Raw genomic sequence first — 20,877 nt, 5'->3', positions numbered from 1 at the left:
AGCAGAGTGGAAAACTGTAGTTCCTCTTGTGTCCACTTGAGGCAGGCCAAGGGAAACCCATTAACACCTGTGTTATAATGCTCATTTTACAGCTGAATTAAAAGTGTTTACAGCCGGGTACAAAAAAACGGTTGTGGTCTGTACAGCCTGTTTCTTTATTCGAATAGACTGAAGGAGGTGAATTATTTTTGTAACTCATCTATTGAGGTTATAAGTTCTCCACAATAAGCCATGATCAGGGGCTTGGCTGACTTGATTGACAGGCCAGTTAGTGAGACAATGAGACTACAGCCATGTTTAATGCAGTCTATGCAAACACTGCAGAAAATGCAATCCTAGTTCTCTTCATGATGGATTTGGTTTCCTCATATTTGTTGTTTTTTCTGTCCCAGAGCAAACCCATACCCCCCAGTGAGTCCAAACCTGCAGATGAGAACGGTGGTGGTGTTGGTGGAGGAGGTGTAGATCAGAGCGGCTGGAACATGGGCCAGGATGACAGCGCAGTCCACGGGAAACATCTCCCCCCGTCTCCTCGCAGACAGCCCAACAAGAGCAGCCTGAAGGTGTCAAAGAAACCCACAATCCCTCCCCCAGCACCCCCTGCCACAGCTTCATCCACTGCCCAGAACTCTGACCCCCTCAAGTTACCTCCCAATCCACCGAACTCTGACCCCAACCCTTTACCTTCGGGGCGACATCCAGGAGACCGCTTCTCCTACTCCCCCTCACTGGTCCGCAGAGTCACACCCACGCCACCTTCTCCCACTCTCTCCCACACCTACAGTTCTCCAGTTTCTCACCCCACATATTCTCCTGGACCAGTGAGCCGCTGTCGGACCATCTCAGAACCCCAACCCATTACAGAGCCTCCTCAGAACCAGAACCACACTGCCTCCACCAGCATCCTGAGGAGGAAGGTGCTCTCCAAGGAGACAGTGAGGCACTACCAGGAAAAGGCCCTCCACAGGCAGGGCAGCAGGGGCCAGTATGACGGGGGGCTTCAGGTGAGCCCAGCGAGGAACAGCCAGGCCACTGTGCAGGTCCCCTGGGAGAAGGAGGTGTCCAAGGAGGGTCTCCTGGGGCTCAACCTGTGTCTAGGTCAGGGTAAGGGCTCGGGGACGGGCGCGGTGCAGGATCAGGGTCAGGGTCTCCTGGAGGAGATTGACTCCATGTGTTGCCTCAGCTCAGTCCTGCAGCTGTCACAGGTCCACTGTAACAACAGTCACCACCAGGTCCCGGGGAACGCTGCCAAGGAGTCGTAGAGACGTCAGAGACTCAGTGTCTGTAATGCACCATGGGCTCTGCTGAAGTCTCTCCACTTATATACACTTTTACAACTATTACACAGCTTTTTACAACTATCCACAGTCTCAGAGAACATAGTTAGCTGTCAGGATAAAAGATATAAAAGTTTGATGTCATATACTCACATAAAGAGTCATAGCCGAGCAGAGCAGGAAACAAGAGGAGAGGGTTCGGTGTCATTTTCTTGAAACCAGTGAAAAAGTATTCCAGTGTAGAAACTGTATTTAATGGGAAAAAGAAGTACTCAGAATTTCCTCAAATTCAGTCTTTGTGACGAAATGTATTTAAAAATAACGTCTGTATTTTTCTTTTTCGTATAAAACTTCAAATTAAAGGATTGTGAAAAGAATCAGGCCAAAATAATCTCCCTAAAATGAGTAGTTATCTGAGGAAAAGCACTTCAAATACACAAACTGAAGCCATAATATTACAAATTTTAACGTGTTTGAAGTGCAGGATTTCTCATTTGTTTTGATTTATTCAACGTAAGAAAAATTTAACAACACTTTTGAGTAATTCACGAACAAAACAACTATAGGGATGTATTTTCAGTGTGGTATAGCACTCTGTTATCTAAATCAAGACCAGAAAACCCCAGAACAAACCAAAAATGTTGGTATAATCTACTTTAATAAGCGCTTAGTCCTGTCAGGATTAAGAAAAGGTGATATATCCTCCACTAATCCCTCAAAGAACATTTCACTTACTCAAATTAGATTTGCACTTATAGATAAATAGATTATCTCAGTCTGAACCACATGGGATTCAAATCCTTGAGCAAAAACATCAAAGTGAGACCAGATCATCCACACGCAAAGTCCACTCCGGCCTTTGAATTAATTCCACACTGTGTAATATAAATGTTTTCTTTTTTTATCACAATGCCTTAAATGGACATGTGATTTGTTTTTGATACTCTGGTGTCTTAACCTTCAGATACCATAACAGGTACTCAGATCTCTTTGTTACTCTCAGATCTGTAATATTTCTTCAACAGCACTGTAATACTCATAGATAATTTAATATATATCTGACGTGCTTTAAGCTGCTGTTTTTAATTGCATTCTAGGTAATGAGATGTGCATGGAGGAACCTCTCTCTCTCTCTCTCTCTCTCTCTCTCTCTCTCTCTCTCTCTCTCTCTCTCTCTCTCTGTGTCTGACCTCTTCCCTCAGGACTCTCCTGTAACTCTGAAGAGAAGCAAAAACAGTTATGTCCTGTATATTTACATGCCAGTTTCAGTGGTCCAAGTCCTTTTCTATCTTCTTTAAACCATCGTTACACCCCCCCCCCCTTGTGCAGCTTTCCAGCCTGTAACATCATCTTGTTGTCACCCTCCACCTTAACACTTGAAAGCATAAGGCTGGTGATATTTGGCGACAAATCTCTGACGGCTTCTTCACTGATAGTAGAAAATGACGACATATACGTGATTTAAAAGCCATAATAATGAAGAATTATGCTAAAGCTGGAGGGAGTTTCTGAGCTGCAGAGTATCCGGAAGAATTAACATTGATTTTCATACTTTCAGTCGATATCACCGGTCTTATTTCAGGCTCCCTTCTGTCTCCTTGTCTTTGCCAGCAGGAGGAAATGCACTCTCTGTCCTCGTAGGTTTGAGTCACACACTGTACTGTACTGTGGTGGCTGATGATTGTACTGTAATGAAGCAATAGTTCTCCTCAGAGAGTAGCTTACATGGATGTAATGTGTACACAGTCAAAAGTTTTCCTTTAACAGACTCTCCTGTGGAGAGGAACGCCGCTTCCAGTGATTGTGGGTTTCCATCGTTCTCTGTGCCGCCACAAACCCAGAGAAAAAAAAAAAGAAGAAGAAAGCTTTTGGTGTGCTTGCGTTGGGATTATTACATTTATGGTCCGTTGTTCTTATGATTTATGCCAGACGCCAGTCGGTGTGGCAGTTTAATAGCAGCTATTTCTCCGCTTTCTGAGTGCTGGTCTGCGTTAACGATTCGCTCATAAAGTCTTTGGCGTGCTTCTAAAAGCCCAGGAATGGGTCCTAGTGTTTCCAAAAAGAGTAAAAAAAAAAAACAGACTCCAAAAATAATCTCTGCACTGGCCTTTCACATTGTAAACACTTTAAAGACTTATTTACTATGCAAATATTTAAAATGATCAAAAAGGTCAGTCCTTAAAGAGTTATTACATTTAATGCACAGATTTACTTGATGAATTATTCACAACTAAAGTACCCCCTTATGGGAGTCAACCTCATGTGTCCCATTATAATAATAAAAGAATAATAATATATAAAGTATATTTTGCTTGAGGTGTGACTATGAGTGTTAATGACAGAATGGTGTGTATGGTGTGCCTTATACAGTGGGAGTACCACCCAGTATAACAAGAACAAGGTACAGTATTAAAGAAAGGAGGTGTATGCAATTTCTCAGACCACCTTAAATCACACAGAGGAACTTTGAGCATTGTAGTCTTTATTTAATCATCAGAATCTGGTCCTTAAACTGACCTGAAGTGAACTCGGGTACTAGCATTGCTTTTGTAGCTGCTTTGTTTCAAACTTCAGGCTGCGGCCCGGCTGCAGTTAGTCAGTGCATTTCTTTTTTTCTGGTGGGAATCGTCCCGCCTGTGTTCAAGAAGAGACCTCAGCGTTTCTCTGAGTTATATGACTTTTTGTACATTAGGTACTTTCTTTGATTGTACTAAATAGGTGATTTACTTGTATAGTTTGTGTTTCTGTTTTCTTTGGGGTCCCATTTTTTAAAAGAAATCACCTTTAACACTTACTCTGAGTTGACTGTATGGAAAAAAAATCTCTCAGAGGAGTTTCTCTAGTTGTTTTCATATGAATGAAAAATTATTTTCAACTGAATAGACAAGTATTTTTGCTGGCTTGAGTTTATTTTACATGAATAAATAGATTAAATATATGGTTGGTATCGTCTGTTGCAAAAAATGACACCTAATATTTGAATGTGTTTAGATTTTATTTTTGGAAGGAAACAAATAAGAGAGAATATTAACTAATGTCCCGTGTAGCCATTCATGTTGAAAAGCATTTGAAACCTTCGAATCAAAATAAGCAGAGACTGATGCTTGCTTGTACGTGGTACAATGCTAATTGTTGTATCTGCATGTATGTACTTGTGTATGTTGAATGATATGATTTTGTTTTGCTTACTTTTAAAGATAAGGTCTTTTTGTTGGTATTTGTTATTATTTCAGTATTTTCCGAAACCATCAAATCCAAAGTGATGATGGATAAAGCATCGGGGTATCACACAGTACTCATTTTGCCTTGTATTGGATATTGTTGAGTTATTTGTCATCTGCCTTGTGTTTTAGAAGAATTCATTTCAACCTTGGTCAGTGGCTCCTGTAGATATGACTCAGAGGTTCATGGAAGAAAAACTTGATTGGTCAGCTGCTATTCGCCACATGAGCATGGCCGACGTTTTCCTCTGTTGCTATACGCAGGGTGTGAAGCTCAAATGTTGCATCATGTTTAACTTCTGTATTCCAAAATTAAGTTGTTAAAACGTGGGGTATATGGCCGTGGTTATCATTCCCAGCTTCTCAAATAATAAGCAATTGATAATGGAAAACCCTTCAACTGCCCATGTTTGTATTTAACCACTCTACAGGTAACATTCCATTAGCTAGGAAGCTAACTTTAAATAAGCTAGGGAATACAAGCACACAATAACGTAGCTGAGAATTAAACTCACGTTACGTGATGTAAACAGCAAATTCATAGCTAATGTAACATCAGCTAGGTAGTGTATTCACAGCTAATACTACTTAAGCTAGCAATTCTTTAACAACTAGCAACCACTTTAGCTAATTCCCATCTTATATTTAATTAGCAATCAAGAAATGTCCAGCCAAAATTATATTAGCTAGAAGCTACATTCATAGCAAACATTACTCTAGCAAAGACGTAAATTCCTAGCTAAAATCATATTAGCCAGAAGGTATTTTGACAGCTAACATAACATGAGCTAGGAATTTACATCTTTACTATTGTATTATGTCACACTATCATATGGGACTGTTAGCTTTCAGTATTAGCTTTCAGTAGCATCAGTTGAATGCTAACATTATCTGTTGTCTGACGGTGGCAAACAAATAGCGAATTCCCAGCTAATTTAAAATAGCCAGGTAGCATACTCACAGCTTATACTACTTTAGCTAGCAATTCATTAACAACTAGCAACTACTTTAGCTAATTCCCATCTCACATTTGTTAACAATGACATTTCCAGCCAATATTCCATTAGCTATAAGTTACATTACTTTCGCAAGGCAGTGAATTTTCAGCCATTGTATTAGCTAAAATGAATATTTCAAGCTAACTTCTTAGCAAGGAAGTAAATTCCTAGCTAAAATCACATTAGCCAGAAGGTGTTTTAACAGCTAACATAAAAAGAGCAAGGAATTCACACCATTACAGTTTATATTATGTCACACTAGCATTTGGTACTGTTGGCCTTTAAGTGTTAGCTTACAATAACATCAATTATTTGATGACTTCTAACATCAGCTGTTGTCTGATGGTGGCTATCATTCCATTAGCTAGGAAATAAATTCTTAGCTAACATTAAATAAGCTAGGGAACACAAACTCAAAATAATGTAGCTGGGAATTAAACTCGCATTATGTAAATATCTAATTCCAAGCTAATTTAAAATATCTAGGTAGAATATTCACAGCTTATACTATTTTAGCTAGCAATTCAATAACAACCCAGCATTCATTTAAAATGTATACTAGCTAATTCCCATCTTATGTTTAATAAACAACGCAGACATTTTCAGACAAAATTATATTAGCTAGAAGTTACATTCATAGCAAAAATGACTTTAGCATGGCAATTCATTTTTATCTAGCAGCTTAGCAAGGAGGTAAATTCCTAGCTTAAGTCACATCTGCTAGCTGTTGTCTGACGTTGGCTAACAGGTCATGAAATATGTTGGAACTGGAAGTATGGCCACATCCCCTCAGTAATTTAATAATTTATTGACTTTCCAGTTGCTGATATACCGAGGAGCAGTGATATTATAAAGATTAGTCAGATTTACAATGTTTACGTTAGCTTAGCTTAGACCGTTCCCACCCTGTGTATAACAATGGAGAAAAATGGCCGCCATGTGAATGTGGTTAATTGATGGTAAGAAAAGCTTTAGTAACTGTGGTCCACCTTTCACTTCTGTTGTCCAAACAATGAAGAACAGGCTTGTGATAACATTCCTGATGCCTGCTAGCAGCAGAGTGTAAAGTAGTCCGATTGTTAATTTTGGGGTAACGCCTAACTGTCCTGTGATTACAGTTCCAGAGTGAGCAGCAGGTGACAGATAATGTAGCAGCTTTTACTGAGGTACTTTAAAGTGATATCAGCTTTGCAGAGATGTAACATCACTTCCTCTTCACCACACATTTTAACATTATCTTCTCAGTGTAGTGACATTGGACACGTTGCAGTGAGAAACTCATTCCAGTCTCTTGTTTGGGTATTGTAATGACGATTAACTCTTTGATATGCCAATTACTGATTTCTTAATTCTGTGCACACTTGCATGTTGTCATCGCACAGAAAACTGTCTTACACAACTGAGGTCAATCTAATGTGCTAATCATGAGTAACTTGGTGCATCTGCACACAATGTATGCACTGTGAACTGAAAATAAATTATACTGTTTCATGCTTATGCATTACTGGACTCCTTTTTTTTTGTCACCAAAGTCATTTTGATAAAAGCACACAATTCAAATACAGATTGCTGTTTTATTTTGAAGGACAATGTCGCTGTGCGTGAATATCAATGCATTTATTTATTGATTGATTTGGCTAACAGGGATGTAAAAATGCTACGTCAACTCTTCAAGTAGAAACCTTGAATACATGTTCTTAAATTAACCACATTTACTTTGTACAAGTGCCACAAATTAAAGGTTGAAAGAAAATTCACAGTTTAAAAATTATAAGCAAATCATCATTACAGTATGTACATTTGAAATTACACAGCAGTCTTTTTCTGACTAAACCCACAAAAAAGAAACTATTCTCAACTAGTGCAACTTAACCTAAAGTGATTCTAACCCTTATCCTGAACTATCCTGAGCTTATCCTGTACATCCTGAGGAGCTACACTTTGAAACATCCTCCCTGTATCAATAAAAATATCATATCTGATGCAATACAGAGAGCTAGAAAGAAGGTTCTTGTAACAGATACACATGAATTGATTATTACCTCGACTTTAATCAACCAAACAAAACATATGTCACCTCCTTTAAAGATTTGTTCATGCAGCTGAAGCCTTACAGTCATTCATTTGTGCCATAGAGCCCCATTGTCGTCCAATACTGTAAAAAATATCACTTAAGCACCAGATTTGTGTTAATCCACGTCTGAAAATAGTCCTTGAATAGGCATCGTTTAATCTGTTTCGGGTAACATTGGCTAAAAGTAACAGTGCTGAGGAAATCACTGAGCCTCTAAAATAATAAAGTAACGTATTTATGACCCACTTTTAAAAAAAATGAGAAGAAATGAGGGATGATGGAACATGTTTTTGGATTTGTGCACAATAAGACAAACACAGACTCATTCTTTAAAGTAGGAAGAACATTTAAACTCCTTTCTCTTGTTTTCAAATAACAAATTAAGACCATTTCTTATCTGTTTTCCAGATATTCTGTTCAGCTGTTCCATCCATCTCTTCATTTAGATGAAGATGGGCTGCTGGATGCTGAAGTAAGGTGCGAAACATTTCAGGAAGATTGAAATAACCTGGGGTAGATAAAATAATATGATAAGTGTCTGGAGATCTCACACCTGCTCATGCAAACGAAGAGAGACAGGTGAAAATTAGAATGAAGGCACAGATGAGAGTTCAGCAGTCTCTTCTCTTATCATGTCCAATTTGAGTGACTACATGTGCTGTACTTCTATCACAGGCCCTTCATTCTTATAATAACAACAGATCAGTCCATGACTCCGTCTCATATGAGTCTCTCTATAGGCGGGGGCTGGATGATGCTCCACATCTCCACCCGAGAGCCCTCCTTCTCCTGCCGGCTGGGGCTGTAGGTGCCGTGAGTGGCTCGCCGGTTGAGCGTCATCACGAGGCCGACGGAGGTGAAGATGAGCACCAGCAGCAGGACCACAGACGCAAGACTGACGGACAGCAAGAGGTCGGAGGACAAACCCCCGGAGGTCAACTGTAAGAGAGAGAAAAGGTGGATATATCAGAGTGTTTTTTAAAAAGTGTTGGGTGTAAAGAAGCTCACACACAGGACTTGTTGTTTATCTCCACCTCGCACACACACACTTCTCCCCTCGTCACTACACCAGCCGCTCCACGCGCGCTGCCAGAGTGCTGATGGATGTGTTTCCCGGCTCAGCAGGTGGAGTGCGACCACCAGGAGCCTGGAGTTGCTGGGGACTTAAACCTCCCTCCGTCTGCCGCCTCTCTCGGAGTTTGGCTGCAGCCAACGCCAGCCCCAGCATCACCACTACCGCCAAGGCAACCAGACACGGTGCCAACACGGCAGCAACCCGCGAGCTGTATGGAGCACGCTCAGTCTGTGGAGGATCACACATACACACAAACACACACACACACATACACACATGCATGGGCGAGATGCTGCCTGATGATCCTGTTAACACTTACACCACCAGAAGACACCAGGAATAGCTAGCACACACACACACGCACACACACACTGGATATTCTCTATCAGGAAGAAAAGCTTCTATAAATAAAGCATCTGAAGTTTTACAACAGTTAGTTCTCGCCAAATAATTCCATTGGATGAGGCATCCCATGATCTTGATAAAGGGTATAACAGCACAGGGAAAGGCATGCTGTTGTACTGAATATTGGAACAGCTGTGTGTACCCTCTTTGGCTGAATCTATCAGAGCTGATCTTCAGTACAACAGCACACCGTCCTCTTTAATAAAATCTGCTAAAATGTGTTTTTTAGCTTCCTATATCCTTCTTTTATCATCTTACACACACTGGCTGTTTTCAAAACCGCCTACTATACTAGCAGTACGTACTGATTTGGTTAAAACTGAGTATGTAGTAAGTGAACAAGAGCAAAATCTGCAGTATGTTAAAACTCCCCGGATGTCGTACTGATTCAGGAAAGTGTCTCAGTCATAGACTGTAAATAAAAAATGGACAGCGTTGCTCCGCCTCTTCCCGTTGTACGGTTCTGAAGCCAAAAAATTGCGCTCCTGGGCGCCGCCATTGTGCAGCCAGAGCCTGTGAAGCCTCTGTAACGAGCTCCGCCCTACAGCGTAGCGTCACAAGACGCTGTGAGTCCTTTCAAGTTTCCCTCTACAGCGGCTGGGAATCAAAGGAAACCTGGACGTAAAACCCCGTTTTTTAAACTCTAATAACTAATGAAGAAGAAACTGTTCAGGAAAAAGAGGCCTTGAACACAAAACAGTCAAATACTAACTACATATCACCACAGCATACGGCTGTGAGAAAGATTCGTACGACATGTATTTATTTTTTAAAGTTTGACTGCTCCCTCATTCAAATGAATGGGGGAGACAGATTTTTGGACCTATACTGCAGCCAGCCACCAGGGGGCAGACACACTGCTGAAAGCTACACCACCAGGGTCGCATGCAGCTCGCTTGGTCTCAGTATGCAGCAGCCCTGTTCACTGTTTCCCACAATGCACAGCGCTAACGTTCTGCTTCTCCTTTTTTCCGTATATGATAGGTGGCACTCGTATTTTAGGTGCATTAGCGCCACCTGCTGTGTTGGAGTTGTAGCAGATGTAGTTACAGGGAAGTAATCAAGTGGCAACCTCCGGCCACGAGAACTGAAGCCGATGTGGAAGTGTTAAAAACTGCAGTTCCTCGAGTGTCCACTTGAGGCTGGCTCCGGAAGTACCAGAAGCCACATACACCCCTTTCGACCAAAGCAGTTTCAGGGACGGTTTGGAGGCGGAGCTCAATTGAGAACCGTTTTTTCATGTCTCGACTGCGAGTGAATCGGCTCTTGGCCGGGAAAAATGGTTCCAGAGCGGCTCCAACTCTTTGCTGGTCTAGAACCGCGAACCGCTTACGTCAGGGGCGAGGGGCGGGGTGGCCGTGATCAAAAACACAAACCAAACATGTTTCCGCCATTGTCCTGTAGCTAAAAAATAAAAGAGACTAATAGATTCAAAGGCAAAGCAGTGGTCGGCAGAGGAGGCAAGCTGCCGCTGTCCGCCATCGTTGTTGTTGTTGTTGTTGTGAGGGAAAGTTCGCACTAGCACTGCTTGGAAAAGCAGTCACATAAATCTAACGCCATGACGTGTCTCTTCCACGGGCTCGAGCGGGCCAAAAACAAACTGGGGGCCCTGTTGGTTCGTGAGTTCAACCAGCTCTGAACCAGCGGGAGCACCAGCCCGGAAATACAACCCGGTTCGCGTTGGTCGAAAAATCTGATCTTTACAGCAGAAATAAACATGTTTACAGCCTGGTACAAGAAATGAGTTTAGTCTGAATAGCTCATTTCTCTATCGACACACTGAACTGGGTGAATTTTTCATAAAGCGGTAGTTTTGAAGATATTAAGATTACAGGTTTTACATTATGAGAGGCACAGCTGACTTGATTGACAGGCGGGCAAACTGTAGCTTTTGGTCGGGAGGCTCAAAGCCCGCCTCTTTACCTCACACTAGCTCGACAGAAGTTTGGTTGAGTTCAGAATTTCCAATATGGCTCCTGCTGATGATGACAATATGCTTAAAACAGCGCTCAGGAACAGATGGTTGACGTAACGGATACTACGTCCATTATTTATACAGTCTATGGAAGTAAATAAATAAATGCTGGTGCATCTTGTAACTTCCAGTAATTACAGAGGTGATAAACATCTCTAAATCCATATAAACCACTTCTTAATTTTTTAAATCATAAGTGATGCTACAGAAGCAGTTTCACTATCAGCTTGGCCATTGCCTGACCCGGCATACTGCAGAATAGATCCAACAGAACAGTCATGCTACAGATTAACTTTAAACGCAGTATGCAGTACATTCATTCGTAGGTAGTATTTAGAAGGCAGTTTAGAAAACAGCCTCTCTCTCTCATGCACACGCTCACAGCTTCACAACCAGAAGTTCCCCTGCATGCAAACACACAGACTCCTGACCTCACAAGCAAAACTCAGTGAATCAAGCGTGATCAGAGCTTCCAGTGAAGCAGCAGCAGCAGAATGATTGTTAACATTCATTAACCAGCAGCAGACGACAGAGCAGCAGATGGACTTACATCAGGAGTTGTGCTTGGTGTGATAGTGGTGACGCTCTGATTGGCTGCCACGAGGTTACCAACAGCTGAACAGCACACTGTTAGAGCAGGGATTTTTTTGGCTGACGCACATCTCCATAACTAAAGCTCAACTTGTCAGGTTACACAAGACTTAGAAGTCAGCAAACTTTACACTGAGCAATCAACATGGAAACATAATTCTAATAAAAATACAACCATCCGTATCCTGAGGCAGAAAATAACTCGACATTACACTTTCTTTCCCCCTCGCTGCAGCTTCTTTGTTGACTCCTAGAAAGTGCTTACCTGTCACTGCAGCACACTCGGCTGTCAGAGCGAGTGTGACACAAGCGAGCCGGAGCAGCCTGCAGCCAGGACCCGCCATCAGTCACCCACTCTCTCACACACACACACACACACAGACTCACACACAGACACTGAGATGTCTAACTAACCAGTCTCTGAGGTACGCAGCAGGGCCACCCTGAAGCCTCTGCACACAGACAGAGAGAGAGACAGCAGCGATGCTTCCTTGCTGTCAGCACTATCAACCTGCTGTGTGTGTGTGTGTGTGTGTGTGTGTGTGTGTGTGTGTGTGTGTGTGTGTGTGTGTGTGTGTGTGTGGATATGTGTGTGTGTGTGCCAGATAAGCTGCCCTCATATGTTTCTGTGAAGCACACCGAACTTCTGTGAATGCCACCAGCTCTCTGCTGAAACTGCACTTCAGCACCAGATGCTGCTTTTTTGCTGGCAAAGCACATTTCCTCCTCTCTCTGCTTGTCTCGCTCTCAAAGGATGGTCACATCAGTGCCGACACTGAAAAACTGCTTCCCATTTCCTCCCACTCTCTCCTCACCATTAGGAATACCTGAGCAGGCTTAGGACACACACACACACACTTAGACACACACAGACATGAGAACAGCATGATGCAAGGGAGGAGGCGAGTGCACATGGACTGAATGGTTGAAAGTATGTGGACATCCAATAAACCTATTTCAGGAAAACTTAAAACATCAGGGTTTGTTGAGCGTCAACCCTTAAAAGCTGAGGAATTAACAGTGAAGTGCCAAAAACTGCAGTTCCTCAAGTGGCCACTAGGGGCTGGCTCCAAAGGTGAATCAATCCCCATTAAGCTCTACAGTACAATGCTGAACATTCAAACTTGTGCTGAACTTTTCTATGTAGCATCACTTAAAGCTAGTCAGATTTAGATCCACTTTTTGTTATACTGGTTAAAATGATCTTTATGTCCCGATGGCGATCAATACATAATGTGTTCTTAAAAAAGAGGTAAAAAAAAGCCTCTATCTACAGCCGGAGTAAACCTGGGAAAACACCAACCAATCCCTGCCATCAGGAGCCAAATGATGAAACCAATCAAATCCCGTCCTGCCATTCTGCCCGCCTCCTGCAAAGCGTACATTTCATGTTTGTTTGTATTTTTAACTTTCACTATGAGAATGTTTTGGTGTTTTCTTACCGCTGAGTGAGACATGAGTTGAAATAGTGTGAAACATAAATGATGTGCTGAGGACCGGTTTGTAATTAGTCCCCATCATATGGTCGCGAATCAGCGGCGCTCGTGCATGTGAGCGGGGACGTCGTTTTGGAGGAGCTCCGAGGGGAGTGGGGGAGGGGTTAGACGGAGTCCTGAGGAAATGCTACATTTAAATTCATGCTAGTATTACGTGGCTACCAACCCTACCTTTAACGCAAATATCCGTCCAAACTGTTCACGCATTTTCCAAACAGTTCATCCAAGAAGCCACTGCTTGAGCTTTTTCAGTAACTGCTTGTCTTGTATCATTGCATTCATATGATAACGCTAACTAGCAGGTACCTGTGTTAGCATGTTCAGTTTTTATCATACATTCATTTATTTAAGAAAACTCAAGCATGAGAGCTGTGACAGCTTTTCCTTTGAGAAGACGTCAGGCTACTTCTTTTAAGTTACCTGGTTAAGCTTTTTACCTGATGCTCTCCCACCAGAGCTTCAGCCAAGCTAGCAGCTAGTTAGCCGCTCTCCTCTAACCCTTAGCTTCTCCAGTCCAACATATTATAGACAACTTTAACCTGCAACAATCACAACTACAAACTCACGAAGCTAACTCAGCTAGTGATCACTCCACTTTAGCGCCATCCTCCCTCAAAATGAAAAAAACAACAACATGGCAGCCGTCAGATGATGAACTTGCGGCTACAAAAAGGCCGCTGACGCACCCGCGGGTGACGTCACAGTGGTTACGTCCATAATTTACACAATCTATGGCGTTAATCTGCGGCTGCAGCTTTCACTCCTCCCTGAAGGTTATCCACTATTACCACTTGGACATTCTCTCATTCACCCACAAGAGCTGCAGCGAGGTTTCACATTGAAAGGTCAGAGGCGGGGTTGAGGTCAGGGCTCTCTGCGGGCACGTTAACTTCTGTCACATCATAATCTCAAGACCACTTTCTTTACCCTCCAGAGCAACGAAAAATTCCCCCCTTCCACTCTGAAGTTTCCAAATACTACAGCAACGTGGTTTCTGTGTGTGTGTGTGCAGCTACATGTGTGTCTATGAATTCAAGCTATTCTGGGATCTACTCACACAACATCCTGTTAGGAGAGATTAGAGCTCTATGTTTGGTGTCACGTTAACCACCTGACTTCAACATGTCTGATCCGTTACGCACAAACAGAGGCGGCAGAAGTGCACACAATCTCTCCCTGAGTCCAAGTGCAGATACTTGTGTAAGAAAAGGACTCTGAGTCGTGCTTCTACCTGAGTAATATACCAACATTTGAAGAGCATGTGGTATTTGAAAGACTTTTATACCACTTTGAGACGAATAAGGGAAAAAATGTTGCAAAAAATGAACATGAAATGGTTTTTGTCATGTTTCATCTGTCGTGTGTGATATGCATTGATGGAAACTCAATGGAATTGTCTTTCCTATGTTTTGTAGGCCTTTTTTATAGGTTTAAATTGATCTGGGTGTTAGGAAGCACACAAAAAAAAGAATACTTATGTGATTAAAAATAAAGCTATGAGTCTGTTTTGAGAATACAAGGAGTAGACAGAAGTGCAAGCTAAGTCTCTAAGTATTTATACCTAACCAAACATTTGGTTAGGACACAAGAGGGGATTTTTTAGAGCTTCAGATTGACTTGATGAGAAACTGGAAAGAGGAGATAAATGATTACAAATATTAATACGATTAAAAATGAAGCTATGAGCTTGTTTTGAAAATACAAGGAGCAGAGAGAACAGATGATTGTGATAAGACGTAGTGCAAACTAACAAAGTATTTGTACCTAACCAAACACACACTGATTCACGGTTAGGACACAAGAGAAAGGATTTTTTTTAGAGCTGCATTTAGCTTCAGATTGACTTGATGAGAAACTGGACAGAGGAGATAAATGGAAAAAGCAAAATAAATGTCTCTTTCAGAAGAGAAAATTAGTGAAGAGATGGAAAAACAGGACAGGAGACAGAGAAAGGCTGATAAGATTTGCACTTTTTTATTTAACAGCAACAAAGACAGAGATGGAATCAAACCAAGACAAGGACATGAGGACAGAATATGATGAAGGAAAGGAGACAACAAGAAGTTATGGTCATACATGGATCAACCAGCATGATGACAGCAGGGCTAGACTAAAAGACAGAAACACAGTAAAGTCGACGAGGAGGAGGAGAGGAGTGCAACGTTTCAGAGCTGTGACATGTTTGACCACGGCAGCATGGTTCATGTTAATAGGTACTGTTAGAGCGGAGCCACGCAGAAGAAAGACTCCAAATCTCAAAATATCTCTGCCTCTCTCAGGCAGAAACACACACACACACACACTCACTCACACACACACACACACACACGCAGCAGTCAGTCAGTCAGCACGGAGCTCTGAACGCACATCAGGACCAAAGTGAGACATCCTGTCGTCTTCTCGCCCCTTTAGGTGCCTTTGTGACTACAACGCTGTTTTGATAGTTCACACATTTATCTCAACAGAGCTCCACAAATCCAGTTCACACGGGATGCCTTCAATATTAAACCTTCTAAATAACTTCTTTTTAATACTCTTTATTCTTTACCTCATTTCTTTGCATTTAGTTGGTCAAAACAAGTAGTTTAAATGTTTTGCTTCGGGCCCTGAGATGTTGAAATATTGTTTTTTTACATTTTGTGACCTCTTCAGGTTAAATAAATAAATAATCAAAAGATTCATCAAAAAATATATCTTACTTTCCCCAGAGATTATTGCATCTTTGCTCTAATGCTACCAAGATATGATAATATAGTTATTTGAGATAAACATCTTAATGAATAAGGTGCTTCTTATTTACAAAGTATCATCTTAAGGCACAGAAACAGCTCGACGGACCTGTTAACATGTCTCAAACTACAGTAAACACTAAAGTGGGCGTGTGCAATCATTAATATCTGTAACGCTGTGCTTTGTATGGGAAACCACTGAGTATTCTAACACATTATAATCCCTCAATCACCCATACACATGCACTGACAGTCTTACCAACCCCACTCTGTAACCACACAGTCAGACACCCCTAAAGCTCAAGTGTAAGCGCACGCACGCACACACAAACACACACACACTCAGTCGTCGCCCCCCCAGTCTATCTCAGGCTCATCGTCCAGCCTGAGGATGAGGTAGGAGAGAAGCTGGAAGAGGTTCTGCCACAGCAGAACGGCCACGTAAAAATAAATGTCGCTTACGTCCGTCTGGCACGTGTTTCCAGCGAAGCTCATGTCGCACACGCACGCGAACTTGTTGATGAGGTTGCGGCAGTAGCCTCCGTTCAGACACGGGTTGGACTTGCACTCGTCAATTTCCTGTTCACACCTTTACAGACACAGGATCACAAAGTCAGAGATGTTTGTGTTAAAGAAGGGTACCACTGTTAGCTTTTACAGTGCCATGCATGAGTCCCACTACCACCAAAAAACCAACACTTTGACTATAGCACATTCCCTGACCCTCCTAACCCAGCAGATATAGCCTAATCTTAACCCTGTGAGATTCATGCCTAACCCTAACCCTTTGAGATTCATGCCTAACCCCAACTCTTGGAGATTCATGCCTCATCCTAAACCTTTGAGATTCATGACTTACCCTTTGAGATTCATGCCTAACCCTAAAACCTTCGAGATCCATGCCTAACTCTAAGCCTTTGAGATTCATGACTTACCCTAACCCTTTGCGATACATGCCAGCCCTAACCCTTCGAGATCCATGCCTAACCCTAAGCCTTTGAGATTCATGACTTACCCTAACCCTTCGCAATACATGCCAGCCCTAACCCTTCGAGATCCATGCCTAACCCTAACCCTTTGAGATTCTTGCCTAACCCTAACCCAAACCCCAACTCTTGGAGATTCATGCCTCATCCTAAACCTTTGAGATCCATGCCTAACCCTTTGAGATTCATGCCTAACCCTGACCCTTCGGGATACATGCCTAACCCTAACCTTTCAGGATTCATGACTAACCCTAACCCTTTAAGATTCATGCCTTACCCTAACCCTAACCCAAATCCTAACCCTAACCCTTCCAGATTCATGACTTACCCTAAACCTTCTAGATTCATGTCTAACCCTAACCCTTTGAGATTTATGCCTAAACCGAACCCTTTGAGATTTATGACTAACCCTAACCCTAACCCTCCGAGATTCATGCCCAACCCTCACCAGTCCAGTTTGCCTAATCCTAACCCAATAGATTTGTCCTTATCCAACCATTCAAAAGTCCTGCCTTATCAATTTTACAGCATTTTTCAACTGTTTTACCTCAAAGCAGACATCTTTTGCATGCACAAACTATCCCAAATGCACCTGATCGGAGGGATTTCACAACATAGCACTCAAACCTTTCATATTATCATTCCTCAATAATTTTGATAACCATGTAGTATCCCATTCCCTCTTAAAGTTACTTAAAATGATGAGCTGTTTTGTGTTGATCCATGACTTTCAACCTAAATAAAATATACTTTAACGTGTAGTTTTAATGTAATAAGATACAGAAAGGTTGAAGGGGGTATATCATGTGCAAGGCACTGTAGTTACATGAGAAGCTCAGAGAGATGTACAAAAACAAACCCTCTGGTTTGCAAAAAACCTCCTCCATATGAGCTTTTCTTTAGTTGTTTCTGTTTGACTTAAGTCTGGTTTTATTTGGTGATTTTCTGTTTCTGTCCTACCTGTGTCCAGTGAAGCCAGGTGGGCAGTCACATGACAGCTCTCGGTCGGTGCAGTTGCCTCCATTGAAGCAGGTGTAGTTTCTCATGTCATCCCCACACACAGAAACAGGAAGCTTTGGCCTTCTGGCAGAGAACATTCAGACATGTAAGAGACAGAATATGTGTTAAGGATTTTGATTCAACTACAAGCTTTAATATCAGACGTAATGGGGGATTCAGCTGGTTGTGTGCAGCAAAGTACGACATGAGTGCGTCTGCAGGAAGCAGAGGAATCAGCCGGGCAGGAGCTGTATTGTTCAGTTCCCTTCAGGGGACACAAAGAGGCTTAGGAGGGGAACAGGATAATAAGATTAAAGACCTCTGGCAACTATGCAGCAGCAGGATGTCAAATCCCAAGAACAGGAATGAAAAGGCCAACCATTTCTTTTTGCCCTCTATAACTATTCTATTTGCCTGAAGCGCAGCAGCTCTGTTCCAAAATGTTATGCATCTGTTGAAATTTATCCCATAGTGGTTACAAAATGCAGGCTTTTTTCTTCTGGAAAGTGTGCAATTTTGGTGGGTGAAGTTTTAATTTAGAAGCTGGGAATCATTTTGAAGTACAGCTGTCACTCATTTGAAACAATTTGTATCCCACTTTAAAACAAGCAGTGTCACAGGGAGCGGTAATATTAGCTTTGCTTGGCATTTTGTCGCATGCAGTTGAACACCAAAACAGGAGACATGGTACATGACATTTGAGAGACAGATATCTAACAGGAAACAAATAGCAAACACCTAGAGAAATAGAAAAAAAAACAACTTACACACTTCTGACAACAATGTACCACGGAATTTCTTCAATGCGATCGCTGGAGAGAAACGAAAAAGAGAAAGATGGGGAGAGGTGGGTAGGAAGAGACACACAAACAAGAGACACAAACAAAAAGAAGTCATTTTGATGAAAACTTTGCAGCTTAGATGCTCCCAGTAAAGGGAGATGTGCAACTTGTCTTAGCGAGACACTTGCAAAAAGGTTTTTTCCTTGTGCAAAAAGAGGCAAAATGCAAGAGGCTGTGTGTTTACAGGATAAATGGTTGGAGGCGTTCCCCTGCTGGTTCTCCGAGGCAAACGGGTAGATGACAGAGGAAAGAAACTGGCGCTGAACCAGAGAGCCGTGTGTAGTGAGACACAACAGCAGACTGAGGCCTTTTCTGGCTGACACTAGAATAGAAATGCAGCATCTGAGGCGCTCGCTGCAGGCGAGGTTGAAATGCTGAACAGAGGCAGAGATGTGGAGACATTTACAGTTGAGGTTTTGTTTTTTTGTGCTGTGGTGCGGCGGTAGCTTGTTTGTGCAATTTGGAGCATTTATTTGCGTATTTTGTGACTAACTAAGCTCTCAAAACTGATCCAGTGTGAAATATTTCTATGAGGGTATTTTTATCTCTTTGCTGCTGGTCTGTAGAACATACTAGAATGCAGGCCTAAATTTCTAATGATAATTAACCCTCCTGTTATGTTGGGGGTCAAATTGACCCTTTTTAAAGTCTATTTTAGGCAATATATGCCTTCCAAACCAGCGAAATGCAGCATAAAGATCTGGGCAGCATGTGACAGAAGAGGTGTCGTGTTAATTTATCAAGATCACTTCAGAAAAAAAATAATAATACATTTAAAATATAATAAACAAAAATCTATGTCATGAAAAACTATTGTATTTATATTTAAGGCACTCCAATGTACATTAAAAAAGTTTTAACATTGATTTTAATGAAAAATGTGTGAGTTATCCTCATTGAAAATTTATCCTTTAAAATTAAAGAACACCAACGGACCAAATCTTGATTTAAAAAGTTAGTAATGGAGTTCAAAATTTGATTTTAAAAAAATGTGTTTTGGGATTTTTTGGGGTTCTGACACTTTTGGATAATTGAATATTCCCCGGGTCAAATTGATCCAGGAACATTATTGCTGATCCAGAGAAATAAACATAACGGGAGGGTTAAATCATCTCTGAATATCAGTCTATCTGGGAGGCAGACACCCTCTCTACTTGAAGGAGCAGGCTCAAGTCAAAAGTTGAATTATTGATAGAGTGTATAGTGAAGGGTGGCTTGGGCTTGTCGTGGACTACCCTCTTGTTGCGCTGCTACATGTTGTATTCACACCAGACGTTAATAAAATCAGTTTTGCGAGTGAATCATAAAGTCGATGTAAAGACGCGATCAGACCTGAGTTCCTGTTGGGTGATGCTAATGACGCGAATTGCGCTAGTAAACTGAGCTATATGCACAAATGGCGAGAATTCACAACACGTTCAACTCGCTACTAGCTTAATCTGATCATCGCGCTGTGACGTCCAATCTCAGACTGTATATATAACGGACAGCGTTGCTCCGCATTTTCCCATTGTACAGATTTGAAGCCAAAATATCCCGTTCCAGAACGCTGCCATCTTGTACATTTTCTGCAGCCAAAGTCTGCGCAGTATTGAATTTGTGTGTTTCCGTGGTAACAAGCTCTGCTCTACAGCGTAGCGTCCCGAGGTCCTATGGAGTTTCCCTCTACAGCAGCTGTCAATCAAAGCAAACCCGGGTGTAAAACCCTGTTTTTTAACCTCTAATAACTAACGAAGAAGAAACTGTTCAGAAAAAAGAGGCCTTGAACACAGAACAGTCAAATAATAACCAGGAGTCACGTCAGTCATGTCCTTATTTGGGCAAAAACACGTAATCTTAATATCTTCTGAACCGTCACGTTAGAAAAAATTCACCCCCTGTACAGTGTGTGCCGATAGAGAGATTAGCTTCGTAGGGCCAAGCCGTTTTTGAACCAGGCTGTAAACATGTTTATTAATGCTGCAAAGATCGTCTTTTTCCCATTCATGTGTATGTGGTTTCAGGGCTTTCTGCAGCCAGCCTCAAGAGGATTCTCGATGAATTGCAGTTTATAACACTTCTGCATGGGCTTCATAGTTTGAGACCGGAGGTTGCCGCTTGGTTTGACCGCAGCCCCATTCAAATGAATAAGGGGGGACGGAGTTTATGACCTATACTGCAGCCAGCCACTAGGGGGAGCAGTTTTTGTGGAGGCATCACTTCGAGCTGA

At 42.0% G+C, this 20,877-nt stretch overlaps 2 protein-coding genes across 3 annotated transcripts in view; one reads left to right on the top strand and one right to left on the bottom strand.

Annotated features, from left to right (window-relative positions):
• Positions 1-6,997, top strand: part of dennd1b (DENN/MADD domain containing 1B) — a 182,549-nt gene extending 175,552 nt beyond the window's left edge. The window contains exon 23 of one of the 2 annotated variants that reach the window (XM_034675967.1): positions 393-6,997. In XM_034675967.1, coding sequence (XP_034531858.1) covers positions 393-1,262 — 870 coding nt within the window. In that variant the 3' untranslated portion in view covers positions 1,263-6,997. The remainder of the gene's footprint in view (positions 1-392) is intronic. The other variant, XM_034675968.1, reaches the window with a different exon arrangement.
• Positions 6,998-7,098: 101 nt separating this feature from the next.
• crb1 (crumbs cell polarity complex component 1) overlaps positions 7,099-20,877 on the bottom strand; it is a 38,999-nt gene continuing 25,220 nt past the window's right edge. The window contains exons 10-13 of the mRNA XM_034701942.1: positions 18,594-18,638; positions 17,788-17,910; positions 16,304-16,430; positions 7,099-8,509 (exon numbers count right to left, since the gene is read on the bottom strand). Coding sequence (XP_034557833.1) covers positions 8,291-8,509; positions 16,304-16,430; positions 17,788-17,910; positions 18,594-18,638 — 514 coding nt within the window. The 3' untranslated portion in view covers positions 7,099-8,290. The remainder of the gene's footprint in view (positions 8,510-16,303; positions 16,431-17,787; positions 17,911-18,593; positions 18,639-20,877) is intronic.

Source organism: Notolabrus celidotus, chromosome 2, assembly GCF_009762535.1.
Source record: "Notolabrus celidotus isolate fNotCel1 chromosome 2, fNotCel1.pri, whole genome shotgun sequence".
In the NCBI taxonomy this organism is placed as follows: domain Eukaryota; kingdom Metazoa; phylum Chordata; class Actinopteri; order Labriformes; family Labridae; genus Notolabrus; species Notolabrus celidotus.
The sequence above is the reverse complement of the archived record's forward strand: the minus strand, read 5'-3'. Positions and strand labels throughout refer to the sequence as shown.